Source organism: Trachymyrmex cornetzi, unplaced genomic scaffold, assembly GCF_001594075.2.
Source record: "Trachymyrmex cornetzi isolate Tcor2-1 unplaced genomic scaffold, Tcor1.1 scaffold248, whole genome shotgun sequence".
NCBI classification, from domain to species: domain Eukaryota; kingdom Metazoa; phylum Arthropoda; class Insecta; order Hymenoptera; family Formicidae; genus Trachymyrmex; species Trachymyrmex cornetzi.
The window spans coordinates 1,085,123-1,103,021 of NW_017297144.1; the positions used below are offsets into that span (position 1 = coordinate 1,085,123).

A 17,899-nucleotide genomic window follows, 5' to 3' on the forward strand; every position below is an offset into this window, starting at 1 on the left:
TCCTTTTTTATCGCGAAAGATATTGTGCTTTATCTCATTGTGTTATCGGTATTTATCTCTCGTACTCTGTACTCGAAGAACATATTTGTTTTGTCTCCGACCGCGCTGTTGCCCGGTGTAATTTACCGTATGGTTAACAAACGGTACAGTCTGCAAACTGGCAGTTGCGTATTTTAGATTTTTTAAATTTCTCTTGAACTCCCCTAAACACTCTCTTTAGAAAGTGACACTGCACATAAATTACGCAGACACAAGCTCATCGTATTTTCTTCGTCTGCTTTATCACCTTACAGTTCTTTATAATAAGAATTTCGCACAAGAACTCTCATCGAGAGCGTCTAGTTTCGATTAAATTCCTCTGCATCTGCCGCGGGAATCTTAATTCCTAGAAATCATCAACCGTGACGATATCTCATCATCACCGAGGCAATTCGCGCTTCTTGTTGCAACGTTGCTTTTCCTTGTGTGCCAGTAACCGTCTCTGTTCGCTAGAGGTCAATCCACGCCGTTGACCCTCTAGGTCTTCATGATTCGGCAAAAGGAAAAGAGAAATGGAAGTAGTGAATACGGATGATATGACCACACGTGTCAATATTCGTATTCACTATGTATAGATGATACGAGGCTGTCCGGTTGTTCGTTTATGAATAACGCTGGGACCAAGGCTAGGGTAGAGAATGTACGTATTTCATTCGATTTAAATGACACTGGGAAGGCATCTATGCTTGTCGCACGGAACACAAATATTACTCAAAACTGAATGATTTCATAGAATATCTCTAACGTTACCCATTGTATTCTTATTAGTTAGTCCCTCTAATTAATTTGAACCATTCTTCGATTAAAATTGCATGTGTGTTGTAATGTCTTCATCTGTGTTTATGCGTTGAATATTGTTTATGTATTCTTTCGTATGCAATTCGGAAATGCGTTAACTGTATAATACCTATAAAATTATAAAAAAATATTGTACATACAGGATGTTCGATAAGTAAAACTCTCGCATAGGGGTAGAGTGGACTAGACTGAACATTTTATAATTTTTGCAATAGTTAACAAGATATTAATTACTAAAAATCGCCGAGTATTGGTCATCAATATTTGGTAATTTTTAGTAATTGATATTTTGTTAATTACGAAAATTGCAAAATAGTAAAGGACTTTTCGACTCAGTTTAGTCCACTTTACCCCTTTGCGAGAGTTTTATCGTTACTTATCAAACACCCTGATATAAATATATCAGTATATTAGTATATATCGGTATATCAGCATTTATCGTTGCCTATTATTTGAATAAATACTGCATGGTGACGCAACTCATTACTTTTTTAAAATTCTGAGTACACGTGATGCATTGATGTAATTTGTAGTTATCTGTTACTATGTACGCTTGCAATTAGTATAACATTGCGATAACAGAAATCTATTATTTCTTATTTATCGTTTTCTGGTATCGTCTGGGACTTAAATTTATCAAAAAAAGCAATATCTTCGTGATTTCTATATATATATATATATATATATAAGAAATCATTTAAATTATTTATTTAATTATTATTTTACTTTTACATAATTACACAAGATGAAAAATTGATGTTGCTTTTTTATGGATCTTTTGGAAACATACAAAAGTGCTGCACATCATGTTTTAAAAATATCATTATCCTTATACAGTTCGACCTCGCGTCACAATCACGTGGCATTGAGAAAATTATCCCGATTTAATAGCGAATGGTTCATGGTGAATCGAAATTACGTTCGTTGCCGCGTAGCCTTTTATAGTTGCACAGTACGTGAATCGAACTGAAATATATCTTCCGGAAATATCGCTTAAACATTTTTTCATATTGACTTTTAGAGATACTCAGATCATGCCATGACGGAATTGCGTTATTTTCAAATTAAAAACTAGGAAAATCATACTAAATATTATATTTTGAATCGCAAAGAAGCGATACATTCTAACTGAATAATTAGAATGTATCAATGAATTAAATATAACTTTACAACTCTTTATCTATCCTTGAAGTTTACACAATCAGACCAAATCACATTGATTGAATCCTGATTTAAGATGAAAATCTAATTACTTTGCTAGCCAATAACAGGAGCGTTGGAAAAATGTGCTTACAATTAAAAGAAAAATATTAAAAGAGAAATGCAAAGAAAAGAAAAATCGCATATATTCTACTAATTTAACATAACTTCTGCACGGAAAGAATTTTCTTTTAAAATTTACCCTGAAAATATGGTAGTTGTGGTACAATACAATATTTTTACCATACACTTCAGTAAAATTAATCAAACTTATTTTATACTTTATTATATATAGTTTTATTAATAAATGAAAGAGATTTACATTAAAATTCTTGGAAATACAATGTTGTCCCACGACTATCATATTTTCAGGGTAAACTTTAAGAAAAAATTCTTTCCGTGTGGTTATAGGATCCTTAAATCTTGTTCAACGTTTCTGATTGATAATGATTCTATTTTATCTTTCGTGTTATTTATTATACAATCAGTAATAGAAACAATTATATGGAAATTATATGGAAAATTGTGGTCGAACTTAAATATTTGTCTGACAAATTTTCACAAGTGAATATTTTTTCTTCTTTTATACACTGATAATATCCCGAAATTGAAACAGTATATATAATAAGCGACACGTACTAATCATTTATCTCTTTACCACATCACATTATTCATCACGTTGATAAAGAATTTGTTGCTGAAGCACATTGTGTAGAATATTGCACATGTTTTCCTCTTTCGACTTGGAACAAAAAAGATGAAATGGTAAAGAGACTAAATCGATACATCTGGTACATTCTTCCATTCGATATTTATGTGTTCAGGACGAAGTTAAATAAAAATGTCAAGGCAAAAGAAAGATTTTATACCTAACCGTAAAATAATGCCACCAAATAATTTCAAATTACCAGTATTTTTTAAAACATTATGTATAAATATCCCTCAAATATGCATCTCTTTTTCTCTTGTAATTTGTTGTATACTTTTAATTTTATAATAAGTCTGTAATTATTAAAATTATAATTTTTGAACTTAATTTTATAATAATTATATAATTTTTAAAAATTGTAATTTTTAAAATAAATTTTAAATTGATTTTTTTTTAATAGAAACATAATCGGGATTGCCACAGACCTGGAAAACCGGGAAAAGCCAGGAAAATTTATATTTGTCATGGAAAACCGGGAAAAGTCAGGGGAAAATGTAAAAAATCTGGAATTTTGAAATTTGCTCACAATTTCCTTAAATTGCTCCTATTCCAGATAATTGTTATAATTTTTTAATATTATACCTGACGTTTATAATAAAATACATTCAAAACTTGGCACACTTTAAACGATTTTAATATATAAAATAATTAAAATATATATTTTATTCAGTATTTTTATTTGATCGCTCTTTTTCGTAACTGCATTCTTTTTTCCAATACTATTTTATTTTTTGTTGGCTTGAATATGCACCCAAAATTTTAGTATGCTACTAAGCCTTTTTTGCGTTGTTTTTAATAATATAGGCTATTTTCTGTGGCAATCCTGATTATTAAAATACTGGTAATTATTATTTAAAATGGTTTAATTTTCAATAGAAAACATTTTATAAAGCAAAACTTATTGTTAGATCTCTGTAATAAATCGTTTAGGATTATATTTATTATTATAGTAATTATTATTTTAAATAACACCGTTTAAGATGTAATATGATGATTTAATTTATTTGATAGTTTTATAGTAATGTATTTATTAACACCTTGACCATCATCTTGCATTCGTCCGCTTTCACAATCAGACTCGACAGAGGCACATGAATCTCGCTTCGTACACGTAAAAATAGATCCTACGGATGGACACTGACCTTGCCATTGCGCAATGGTACAATCCAAAAGATTATTATAGTATAACGAAATAATAATAGTGCCAGTCGAACTACACCGCGTACATGTAGTGCATCGCGCCAGACAACGGTTTAAATTTTGTGCAGAAGAGTTTAAGCTAACAGCAATATTAATGAACAATGACATCTTTGAAAATATAAAACAGGAAATTTTTTATTTAGTTTCAATATCTAAGTAATATGGGCGGGAGGACATTGGACAGTGTGTGATAAAAAAAAAACAAATTAATGAATCGATTTTATCCATCGTGATCAGAATAACCATCAAACTCTTTGTTTGTGGTTATTCATTGCGTGTTAACACGTGTGTAGCAGATGATATTTCAAGTTCTTTATATAACCTGTTTGTTTATTTAAATGATTGTTCACGCTTGCAAATCGCATTTAGCGCATACATTAAGGGATATGTTACGTATCAATTATAATTGCATATTATAATATAATAAATAAAATAAAGAATATAAATAACATAATTAATTAAATGAAATAAATGATATAATAAAATTATAAAAATACTTGTTCTATTAAATAAGGTAAATTTTTAAATATTAGTTAATTTGGGAGTTATTTTTTAACAAAATATAAATTTCGTATCTAAGGCAACTCAGAAGAATGATAAAGGCCAGTGGTTTTAAAATGTCACGCTTCGATTTTGCGCAAGCAATCATACGATCTGATAGCGCAATTTACAAAGAATTTACCGATTTTCCCGCTCGATATGTGAGCCCAAGTCTCATGGAAAGTTTCGTGAAAGTCAATGAGACAGAGATTGGCCGAAATCCTTCTGACTGATCGACGTGGATTCGAACGGTCGTGTATACAAGCCTAAAAATATACGGTGAGGTCATTGAGTACACGCGACATTCCGTTGACAGTCAACAACCGAGTGAATTGCGTTACAAGCGAGCGACAAACGAATTTCTATGCGCGATACGCGAATGCGCCGAGCACCAAGAGAATTCTGCGACTAGTTCGCGACGCGACGCGTCGCGTCGCACCGGCGCGATATCTTTGCGACCGGAATTTGCATTCGACGACCAGTGGTTTCCAGGTCACGTTGACGTGCGCCTGAAGGATAGAATCGGAAATGAGGATGACTCAAGTGCACTTTCTGCCGATCGCGCAATTTAATGGCGATCGGAATATGCTTTCGAAGCACTTTGTAACTTCGGAGACACATGAATTTTTGTAATTGAAGAAACTTATCGAACGACTCAATAAAGTAATGTAACACGGATGGAGATATTTCTCGATCTATTTCTTAAGACTTGAAGCACTTTAATCCAGCAAATAAGCTGATGTTATTTGTTGTGGTTTTGACGTCAGAATGACGTCAAAATAATAACAAATAACGTTAGCTTATTTGCTAAATTAATATGCTTTAAGTTTCAAGAAAAATGGATTTTATTAATAACATCAATTTTATTTACTAAGAATATTTGACTTTATAATAACGTGAAATATTGCTCATGATTGATTCATCGGTTTTTCGATATGACTAATCGCCATAAAAGACTAATCATAAAAGAGATAACGAGAACCCGTGACTACAATTTGCGTTTATGTAAATAATGTAAAACTTTTTGAAACGTGTCACTGCTTTGTATCGAGATAACTTTGAGGATGTGAATTTTCTTACCGCATACAATTAATTACGCTCTAACATTCGTTAAATTCTGAGTATTTTGATTGTAAATTATGATGTCTTCAAGATTTTATAGATAAGAAAAATGCTGGCCAGAAAACACGGATTGCAGCTGACTCCAAGTTTCTTTGAACGCGCATTTTGTCCTGTTGACACACACATTAAGAAAACTTTAATAAACGTACAAAGATCAGTCTGCGTGTTAATTTGAAATCTGAACAATTGCGAATAAACGCAGAACAATAGAAATAAGTCTTATGCAACCTCAAATAAGGAAAGAAGATGAGAAAAGTTTTTTGCAATGATTGAAATACCACGAACTACGATAAATTCAATTTTTCACAAAGCAATCGGGAAATATTGCGACGATCATGCGACGCAACATAAAATAGCTTACAACGATAAGATAACATTTCCGGTACCAAACGATCAACGTCACGTCCTAACTTAGCGTGCCAAGGGATCCTTGGTGAGATCGGAGCCATCTTGACCGATCGCGTTGCCGATCATTCGATCCCGCGTCATCAACCAAGACCGCAGGAGACGTCTTGCGTTGGTTCTGTCGCAATCGCAATGAACACTCACCTGATCCACAGAACTGTTGTCGACGTTCCAAAGAAAACGCGATTCACTCGCAAGGCGCACGGTCACGCGGCGCAATATGCGCAGACAGGACAATCGGTTCACTCGTCTGTTTATTGCGTACAGCGAAATTTCTGAACTGAAGTTCCAGTTGAGCGAGCTATTCGAGGCGTACCTTCTCTTGAAAGATAGAACGAACGTCAAGCGTGGGGCCCCAGGGTCGGGCACGCCGATTGGTCGGGCTGGTCCCCGATCTGGTGGAGGGTCGCAGGTAAAAATTATGTGCTGGCAGGTGAGCACCGGTACGCCACCTGGAACCAGAGAAGCTCGGGCTCGCGAGTGGGCTGAAAGATCGTTGGAGAACGCGTCGTGGTTGCCGATCGACTGCGTGGGCGTCGATGCGACGACGAGAGGCTGTGGTCCGGCTGAAAGGAAGTGCGTGGACGATGGGAATGATTGTAAATAAGCGGCAGTGTTGAACAGGTCGCGCGAAAATCTGCTTATGGACTTACGATGTTGAACGATGTTTAGCGACTGTTTTCGTTGGCAGATTTCGGATAAAGACAGCGAATATAGATAATCAGATAGATATACGGATAGAAGATATATATTTTTGAACTCTGGTTACTAAATATCAGCAACGTGCGATTGAAAAGGAAGATATTAGCTGCGTGGTTGCAAGTACAAGAATAAGATCGTCTATTTGTTTAATAATAGTCGATTAATTCGGAGGATTACTAAAAAAAATACATAGGTCGATAAATTCTTATTCTGAAATAAATCTTTTCTAAAAGGAGATAATCAGGTGTACAGAGAATTAGACAAAGTGATGCATCTTGTATAGAGTATATTTCTTGAAAATATTAAATTATAGCAAAGATAACGCGTATATTTTTAAAATGTTAAAGATAAGATAATGACAATAGGTACACGTTGTAATATGGCTTTATGCATTTCACAATGCACGGTAAAATGCTCAGATGTCTGCAATCCGTAAAAAATAATGATAATTGCATATCAAAAGCAATATTAAAATATTTTTGTTTTTTGCTTCTATATATTGTAAAATTATTTTTTAGTGTAATACATCTTTCAGTGTATTCCGTTTCTACTTATTTATCAAACTAATTAAATGTAGTCTACATTATATACAATAAGATGTTGATATCTATTCTTACTTATGTATTTACACAAAAATATAGTTTATAATTAAGTATTGACTTGGATTCTCTTATATATATATATATTCTTGTGATTTATAATTATAATAAAAAATTCATAATTAGAAAGTATTTAACTTCATATTTCATAATGAGAAAGTATTTAATTCTTACATAAGTATTTAAAATGTTTTATGGGTAAATATTGATAGGAATTTTATTATGCCAATAAGAAATTATTTGTTGATATCAATATATCTGTTGGTATCAATATAATATATTGAATATAGTGACTGGATATAGTGAAGATATTCTAAATAATCGAGAATAATCTGAATTAAAAGCGTGAATAAATACTCTGAAAAATATAATATTGACATTAAACTCGGAAGCTCTTATATTATGTATGCAACTAGAATAAAGTTCTTCATATAATTTATGACCATAATTTTTTCTTTGTGTGGGACAGTTTTCCAAAAATTCTCATTCCGAATGTTATTTAGGTATAGCTGGTTGGTATTTGCACACGATACGGTAAGGTAAACGTAAAATGGGTCAGATAAGATAATGACTTCACAGTCATCGCAAATAGTCTGCTATGTCGCACTCTGTAGTACTATGTAATACAAAATTATTGCAATATTTTTTTTAAAAAGTCACCATTGTTTTAAATAATAAATATAACAAAAGAAACACTCGGTAAAATTTTTTTATGTATTACATATAAATATAAACATACATATATATATATGTATATATAAATATTCATAAACATATATAATTAAACATTAAATATGTCCATACATCCTTTGTTCTTTTGTGAAATTTTAGTGTAATAAAAAAAAGATAATAATGAGAAGACATAAAAAATAATTAAAAATATAATATTTCCATTTGTTTGTTTTAGAAAAAATTAAGTTTAGAGAAACGCAAAAATTGCTCATAATTATGTATAATTTTGTATACTATAATTATGTATAAGCAAATTTTTTACATTCCTTCAAATTTGTTTTTTTTAACTAATTATTTTTGCATTATTTTAATCTGAAAATAATAATCTATATGTACTATCATGTAATTTTATTCTATTGGAGCAGATTTAATTAAAACAAACTATAAGTAAAATAATTTAATTATCTATTGTAAAATTTATTATAAAAGAATTTACAAAAATTAATAACTAAACTATAAAAATTATAATAAAAAAATCTTGTTTATATAATTTTTAGTTTGCATATTATGGATAAACTTGAAAAGTGTTTCCTGAGACATAAATTTTATTGATTATTCAAATAGTAATATTTATTGCTGAAATAAATGTATTTACATTCAAAATTGCAGTGGCATGCCATCTAGTGCTTCTTCCTACAAAGTATATCGTACATTGCCGGTTACTTCAATTTTTATATAAGTTTCTTGAGTATAATTTATAATATTCATATAATTTCAGAACATAAGTTGTCCTATTTCTGTTAAAAAGTATTATAAATATAAAAAAACAATTTTTTAACAAATTATACTATATTTATTTATATAATAATATTTGATAAATAATGAACTTCCCGAAGTAATATTTCTGAAAATATCATTACTGCATAGATACTAACAAGAAGTTAGAGGATATTAAATTTAGAATAAATAATAAAATATTAATTAAGGAAATGTGATATCAAATATTATTACATTTTTAGATATTATTTTTTTGTAGAGGCTGCCATTTATTGACAAATATATAACTGTTAATTTTGAATGTTCCTTTACGATGTCTAAACAATGGTTAAAATTGTTAAAATATATGGGTGTAAAAATTATGTAAATATAAACAATATTTTTTCATTAAAGGAGTGGAAATTGCCAATGTTAACTTGAAGTTATAATTCATGAGCTCCAAATTGCACGTTTATTCGTCGATATAATCGGTATCTGTAAACTCTAGCCTTCAGTTAATGCTGTCCTCTACAGAATGTGAACGAATATATTTGTAACAACTGCTAAAAATTCTTTTCAATGTAATTTCTTGCCTATCATGTCGTGGTAAAACAGAGAACTGATTATTTCGCAATCTTCTCATTATTTTTATTTGCATAGAAATATCTCGCACTTTATTTATTACAAAATAAAGAAAACTTAGTAAAAAAAAAAGAATTAGAAATGTTTTAGATGTACTTTTTAATAAAATGAAAAAGATCTTTTTATGTTGTATTCGAAAGTAATGTAAAAGATTTGACGATTAGAACGGTAATATAAAATCTGAATAAAAAATTATTTTAATAAGAAGTACACGGTTTATAAAAAAAAATAATTGGAACAGTTAAAATAACAAAATTTTTATTTAAATTATAAAATTGTATTGTTAAATATAATATTAACTCTTTTGAGCTGTTTTATATGTATATAATATTCATTTTTGTAGGGGAAGTATAAATTTCAATTTCAGTCATTTTTTGCAGAGAGAGATATACTTATATAGATATACTATAATATATCTTTAAAAGAAGAGATAAAACAGAAACATTAGGAAATGTTTCCATCTCTTACGAAGTGCTTTCTTTGAAACTTCTACTTAACTGTAATTTAGTTTCTGTTAGTCTTATATCACTGACTAAAAAATGATTTTATCTGGTTTGAACGCGCTATCACGAACCAACGGTTCTTATCAGATAAAAGGTCTTATATTTGCGCATACCACTTAGACGACAGTGATGTCGTTAGAAGTAACAAGATACTAAAAATTCATATATTTGCATGATTCAGATATTTTCAAGAATTTATTCAGAAAAGTAGCAATAATAGATTCTATTCATGTGACTTTATTATTTAATTGTTAATAACATCGACTATTAAGTAATAGTTTTAACTAACTGTTTATTATCGTATTTTCTTCTTCTATATAATAAATTTGCTCGCTTACTTTGTCTTTCTAGTAAAGCAGTTAAAATAAAAAAAGCAAAATAATTTTTCGTGTGAGTTTAATATTTGCAGCTAATATTAAAAATTATAATTTATTATTAATCCTCTAGTTTTAGATCATTTTTAGTATTTCTAAATAGCATTAAAAATGTAAGAATTTTGCAAAACTACATAAAAATACCTGTAAGTGTGGCTTTAAATTCACAGTGCGTAAATTTCTTTCCACATGAGAGTTTACGCTCGATATCTGCTATTAGCTTTTTCCTCCTACATCAAAACTACCGGCCGGCCGCGCAACGCAATGTGTCTCTCCGCTCTTGTATTACAGAACAGCAAATATTTAATGACCCCTTTTCCTTGGTAAAAGAAAGGAAGAAAAAAGCAATTGCCTGCGCTGCGTTTATACAGGGACGAGGGAAACTGAACTTCATTGTAACAGGAAAGTGCGATAGTGAGGGCATCGACAGTGACGCCGGAATGGCTATCGATGACGGCAATTTATTTATGATTCCGAGAAAATCATCCTCCCATCTTCCTTCCCTCGCGTTTATTAAATACTCCCACAAGTTTGAGGTCCAACATCATAGTTCGCAGAACTTAAAAATCATTCTGACCTTGTCTCTATACGTAACATCATTTAGAGGATCGTAAATTAATAATTTAATTTATGACAAATAACTATTTATTTTTTAATTCTTTAATGCTTGACTGCTTTAATGCACTTTAATGCTTTATTGGTTTAATATACTTTACTATTATTTGTTTATTGTATTACATTTGTTACTATTCTTCCGATCAAATTTGAGGTATTATTTATCGCAATTTTTTTCCTATTTATTTTTTTATATTAATTGTCTCTTATCGTGGAGAAGAAAACAATTTTGCATTTAAAAAGCTACAATTTTTTAAATTGTGTAAAAGAATATTTTTAAAGTGTTAGCTTATATTCGGCGCATTTTAAAATGCGTTTATTTTTTCATTAATTTCTTTGCACCTGTGATAATTTAATCGACGCGTCGCGACGTTGTGCGTTACGCAATGCTGCGTAATTCACACACAGACGCTTTCTTCTTTGTATTGTCTCCGAGGGTTACGTTGTGAATCTTATTTTTCGAGCCTCGCGTTCTCTTTGCTCTCGTACTGCATTTAGTACGATTATAATCAGAAGGTAGAGTGTAGAGAGAGAATATAGGATTTTTTTCTCAGTTGTACAAACAGTCTACAACTGGAACACGCATTGTAATACGATTGTAAATGTACACACATGTCGGCAGTTATACTTCACGATGTAGCTGCATTGAAATTTTAATGTGCTGTAATTATGTACAGTCGCACTTCTTTGCCGCGCACGTTCCTTCTTTTCGTACAAAAGATTTAGCATTATTTCATAATTATTTCAAATCACTATTATATTTTGAATTAAAATATATAAAATACACAAAACATTCCAAAGTTTTAATATTTTAATATTTGTAATGAAACCTTCAACAAAATTTGATGCAAACTTGTTCTTGAGAAAAATTATTTGAGAAATTATCCACTATAATCCTATGATATTTCTTGACGTTCGTTACGCTTGGTTTGTTAAACTTTTATGACTGTGTTGTCATATTTCCAACGTACGTTTTCCTTATTAGCCGATTAAAATGCAACGCGTCAATGGGATGGCAAAACGCGGGGCATAAATTATTACATTGTCGCATACGTGAGGAGAAACTTGTCAACGAAATGAGGTGAAAGTAAAACCGTGATAGTAATTTAATTATTTTGTACTTATATTTATCACTATTGTCGTCCTGTTCACGACGACGAGCAGCAAGAACTTCACTTTAATCTTGACTTTATGATTCTTGGGCGAATCAGAGCGTGTTAAAATCACTACAAAGATCACCAATAATATCCTCTTTCTTTTTTTTTTCAAATTTATACAGATATGTAGTGAAAGTGCAAGCACTCGATTGCATAATTATAATCGTGCAAATACACGATATGTTTTACGTTAAAAGTAAATCAAAAGTCCCAACGTTTTTTTCCCATTCGCGATGGATACACGTATTTTCAATCGTAAATTTTATCGCATATCTAGCAAACGTCTCGCTCGCATCTATACCATTCACACGTTGCAATTTATGCGGAGTTCCTTCTTTTATTTCTTTCTTTTTTTTTTCATCGTTCGGTTTCACGATTATATTTCAGAGTGTACATTCCGACCGGATCACTGTAAGACCGACACGATAAGGATTTCAGTTGGCGCGCGCGTATGCGGTAGAAATCGCCCCGTGCACCTTCTCTTGCCGCGGCAGCGATATTTCATGTTGCATACGTCTAAATTGCAAAACCATAGGTGGCTGAGGAAAGATAAGAGCAGATTACCACCGGCTGCTGAGTGCACCGTGTAGATTGCTGATTGCACGAGGTAGAATGGACCGGAACCGTCTCGGTTTATAAACTCTAACAAATAATGATATACCACGCGCGCACGAGAATACATTTGTTGAGAGATTTGCCTACCACATTTTGTCGAATTGGTTTATTGAAATGTACGGGCCAATATTCATTTTCAACCTGAGCACGTTACAGATATTGTTACGTAGTCCTTGGAAACTGTTTCCTATAGAACTTTTGTTTTGTTCTCGGCGTGATTAAGGATAATTGTTAGAACTCGTTGGAGAGCTATTAAAATTCGTAACATAATGGTAGATTATTAAAAAAAAGTTTAAAAATAATTTTTTTTTATTTTTCGGAAATCTAACGTTTTCTTAAGAGTTTTGGTAGTCTCCCAAAAAGTCCTATCGATTGTTCTATATAGATCAGAGTGCTAAAATGGAAGATAAAGAAGTTAATAGCTCTCCAAATTTTCAGAATCGTGAAGTTGGCCTCTCCGTTACTTTAAATGGTGTTTTCACTGCTTTAATCAACGGAACTCTTTCCAAAATCATTTGAGAATTCTAAACTCTTCAGAGGGCAACCAAATCTCTGCTTATTTTTTCTAAATTTTGAAAAAGGTAGACCAGCCTCCGAGGTCTATTACAGAAAAATTTCGGGATTTACAAAAATTACTTGTTCTATTATGATTATAATCATAAATTGCTTAAGTTTAATTATGCAGATTTTTGAAGCATTTCTTACAATAGTATCCATTTTCATTTTTATTTTTATTTCTTATTATTTATATTTTAATAGTTTATTTTATTTTAATATTTATTATTTATTTTTTTTGTAATTAAGTTTTATGTGATAACCGACAATGCTTTAAATGCGAGTAATTTTGAACAATTATCGCGTAAAAAAAAGAAAAACCTTACGGCGGTATAAGGAATAGCAAACAAATAACTAAATGTATGACATAAATTGATGATCGATTGACTTTTATTTTCTTAATAATATTTCCCGTTTCTCTGACTATACCGAGTTAACCTTTAGTCGCGTCTACTAAGGCAAAGTACATTCTTGATAATATCTTGATTCGTCATTTATATAGTGATCGTAATACAACGTTAAGCTGAAAAATATAAAGAGAAAAACACAGTAGAGATTGTAAACAAACATGCAAATAAAAACTACATTTGCATTGTCATTTTTTTCTTATCGTACTTCTATTAGGATTAGTAAATCTCTCAATAATAAATTTTTTCAAAAGAATAATGCAATTTTATGTAAATTTAACTTACAACGTATAATACCTCTACTGATATATACACAAATTTAGATGAGATTATTACGTTAATTATATACTAACTGAAGAAAACTCTGTGTAGTCGAAACGTATTATGTATGAGAATTGATTGATTTTGTATCTCAAATATATATATATTCTATTATATAATCTAATCTTTTTTGCTCGTTTTGATCGTTTTCTATTGATTGCTTTGCCAAATTATCGAGCGTTTTATGTTATTGTTACAATTTAGCCACTTAATTTTTCTATTCTATTAATGATCAGTTTATCACCTATATATTTTTACATCTTTATCTTCTTTTATTGCTATAATATATTTTGAACAAAGAAATCTGCAATAAGATTAATTTTCTCATTCCAATGTTCTCATAATTCTAGACAATTGAAAAGTATTTGATAAAAGTATTTAAATGCCAAAATCTTCGTCGGATAAATATATGAGTAAATAAAAGTTAACATAAACACAATAAACTTTTAATTGTTGTAAGTCACAGTTGCCAATATTAGAAAAAAAAAAATGAAGGAGAGCGATAAAAATAAATGCAATAATCATTAATTTTGCTAGAAATATTTATTTTTCAAGCAACAATCTTCACGTCGCATATTGTTAGACAGCGTTGCGAGAGAAACGGAATCCGTGGCGTCTGCGACGTGACAGGCAGCAATGTCATTGTCAGCTGACGATTTACTGCGGCCGTCGAAACTCGCCATATCCGGGAAGTCGGCTTATTAACGCGTAACATTCTCGTGCAAACGCCGTCTGTATAGCGTGGGCGTATCGTAATACCTTCGCGCGGTACCGGCACTTTATCGGTTCATTTGCAGCGGCGCGGGAGGTTCGTTTGGCGGTACACGTGGAAGAAGCAGTTGCAATTGCATAGCGCCGGAAGGCGAGAGCAAATTTATGAAGAATTCATGGGAACTTGTCAGGCAATTTGTCTCTATTGTTACGCAACGTACGATGTAGATCATTATTGTTGCTTCGTATGCACTCGCGGAATTTATTTTAATTTGTTTTTATCATTTAGTGAAATATTAATAACGTATTAAACAAATTGTTAATTTGTTGAAGATAATGTAGACAATGCTGAAGATGTGATTAAATCTTATTATTGCTAGTGAAATATTTATTTTATAATATTGGCTTCGTTATTTGCTGTAAATTACTGCAAATGTTGAAATATTCTTTATCTCATTTATAGCTTACATTCTGTAATTTATATCGTATATGAAAATTTATAATATACGTAACGTACTTATATTATAATATTTTTGTGCGCAATATATTCTCGAGCATAAGACTTCACATTCAAGCATACACGAAAAAGGATGCTATTACAATTTTAGAAACTCTATGTCAGATAAATCGCGGACGAGGTCGAGCCAACATTGTAATTACGAGATATGAAGATAAGTACCACTAAGAAAAAAGTATGGTAATCTTAATGTTTGTTGGCGTACTCAGCTTTTTACGAGCCAATTAGATTTTATTATGAGTTGTATAATATATAGTGAACGTTAGCTACAATTCACGGATTGATATCATATGTTTTCTCATATAAATCATCTTGTTCATATGTTTTTATACATGTATAGATGTATACTGCAATTTGCATATCTTTTATTACATTTTTTTTATTTCTAAAGAATAATTTAGTCTTTAAATATGTATTCTAAACGAGATCGAAGTTTATTTTACTCTCTGACAAAATCTCTATATATTTCCGATATTAAAGATGTGAGACAGTAAATAAAAATTGTAAAATAATTAATTCTATAATAAAAAATTCTTGCCTTTTTCTTTTTAAATTTAAACGTTAGGTAATTTTATGCTTTACATTTTGTTTTAAAGTTGTACTTCAACTGAAAAGTTCACATGAAAAGTTATAATAATTGTCACAGTTATAGCTCTTTCTATAGATAGTCGCTAATTTATTTTTAAGAAGAAATTATTATCCTGTAGCAATATTATAGGTCAGATTGTCACGCGTAGCGACAGCGATGCGTGACAACCGTAATAGCGGATTAATCACAGATGTGTGACGATTAATCCCGCACACAAGTCGTTCGCAAATCAGAGGGCTTGTTCCCAAGGTCTTCAGAGAACGCAGCTAGATTACGTTCTAGCAAAAAGTCGGGGATGTAATTTGCGATCTCCTCGTCATTGGAGATCTGTCACGTGCGAGAGCACATCGGGCTCAATCGCCTGACGACCGTTCGTTTGCAAGAAGGCGAAAACTGAGAGCGTCCAGGATATCAAGAGATGCCGATTCTACTTTGAACCGTGACGCGCTACTTTCTCGTTAGCAGGTGATCAGAAATCCCTGAGGTGCGAATGACTCACGTCACGAAACGTTGGTCAGGTGAGGCATTACTTAATGCGGTCAGCGCATGTGAGATCGTGATGCTGCTGTGCCGAATGAGCGATCCTCTTAACGCTTGAAAAAGTACGACGCACTCGTTGACCCGAGATTAACTGACGTTATTATGCAGATTTGCGTTTTATTATAAAATGATTAATGACGTCTTCTCCTTCGATTACTCTAAAGAAGCGATTACTCTAAAGAAGCGATTAAACTGGGACATTTTATGTAACTGTTCCGCGTTCGCTTTAAGCGGCCACTAGACATTCAATATTATTATATAATTATTTCTTACAATATATTATTGGTGCCCCTTTTAAACAATTTGAAACAGTCTGGAAGCTCAGTATCAAATATTTAATGAATTTAGTTATTATGTGTTATAGGTATACAGTTTTATTGCAACTCGTAAGTTTTCATTCTTTAATTTTGTATTGTTCTGATAAACGTTGTAACAGCAGATAGGTGTTGCTGGTGCCTAACCATTTGTGTATTTACTCATCTTTGCATACCTTGGATATAATTCTTTAAAACGTGTGTGTACGTGTATTTAAATATACAACAAGTTAAATTAAATTAAATTGCCTAGGGACTGTTTTGCCGCGGAAAAACCAATCGTATAAGAATCTTACTTCTTCGTGCGTTTACCGCATAATCTTTTTGCTACGTAATCACATGCATTCACACTTAACGCACGTTAACGCGAGTAACGCACGTCATACGCACGTTAAGTATAAATGCGTTACGCAGTCCAGCGTAACGGTGATACGCGCGTGCTCCGTAATTGACGGGTATCCTCGCGAGAGAAATGACACGCTACGCAAACATCAATCCGGCCGCGTCGGTAGCGTCACCGGGTATAACAACAGCGAGAGAACAACGCGACACGGGTACGAGTGCCGGTGACTGTTGCATCGCGTTTACGTGGGAGATGGATAACGGAATTAATACCGCGGGCATATACTTGCACCGGAGTATTCGCCTCGTGTAAATATCATTGTTGCATACGTTGCTCTTGCGACGGATTCGCAACGTCCAAACTATACTAATAATTAATGCATAACACATTTTCATTTGCCTCAAAATTGGCGCCGGACAGCGAAGCATTTATCAAAGCGATTAGCTATTCGTTGCGAGATATTCATCAGTATGGATCTGACATAAAAACGGTCGTTTAATTGGCTATCATCTCATATTTTATTACATGCCTCTGTTTTTTTGTGCTACTGACATTACTAATATTGATTGATCAGCGATTGCGAACAAGTAGTTATTAGCCAATTGAAGGTTACTGTCGTTTAAAAACAGGTGATTGTCTCAATATTGCCGTCAGAAATTGTTCGCGAGTTCAGGCAAGATAGAGTAATATCACTCGGATTTGGCGAAGCTAATAAAATAATCCGAATTGCAGAGAAAGAATATAAAAAATATTATGGTGTATTAGTCTTCCTTTCGCAGAAAAATTTTTTTTAATGAACATTTCAGATAATTATGCTGCAATAGTAACTTTCAAATGTTGCTTAACTTTGTTCTTCAGTTTGCACTGCATTACAATACAATAATTAGCAACAATATCACTACTTAAGACGTAGTGATAATTAGTGCACAAATGCCGAAATTTTATCGTTTCTCC

At 31.9% G+C, this 17,899-nt stretch overlaps 1 protein-coding gene across 4 annotated transcripts in view; it reads right to left on the minus strand.

The window, feature by feature from the left end:
* Gp150 (leucine-rich repeat domain-containing glycoprotein 150) overlaps positions 1–17,899 on the minus strand; it is a 36,251-nt gene that overhangs the window by 12,144 nt on the left and 6,208 nt on the right. For 2 of the 4 annotated variants that reach the window (XM_018507937.1, XM_018507935.1), the window contains exon 3: positions 6,330–6,579. In XM_018507937.1, coding sequence (XP_018363439.1) covers positions 6,330–6,579 — 250 coding nt within the window. Of the gene's footprint in view, positions 1–6,157; positions 6,308–6,329; positions 6,580–6,666; positions 6,711–17,899 lie in introns of those variants that run through there. The other 2 variants (XM_018507940.1, XM_018507938.1) reach the window with 2 other exon arrangements.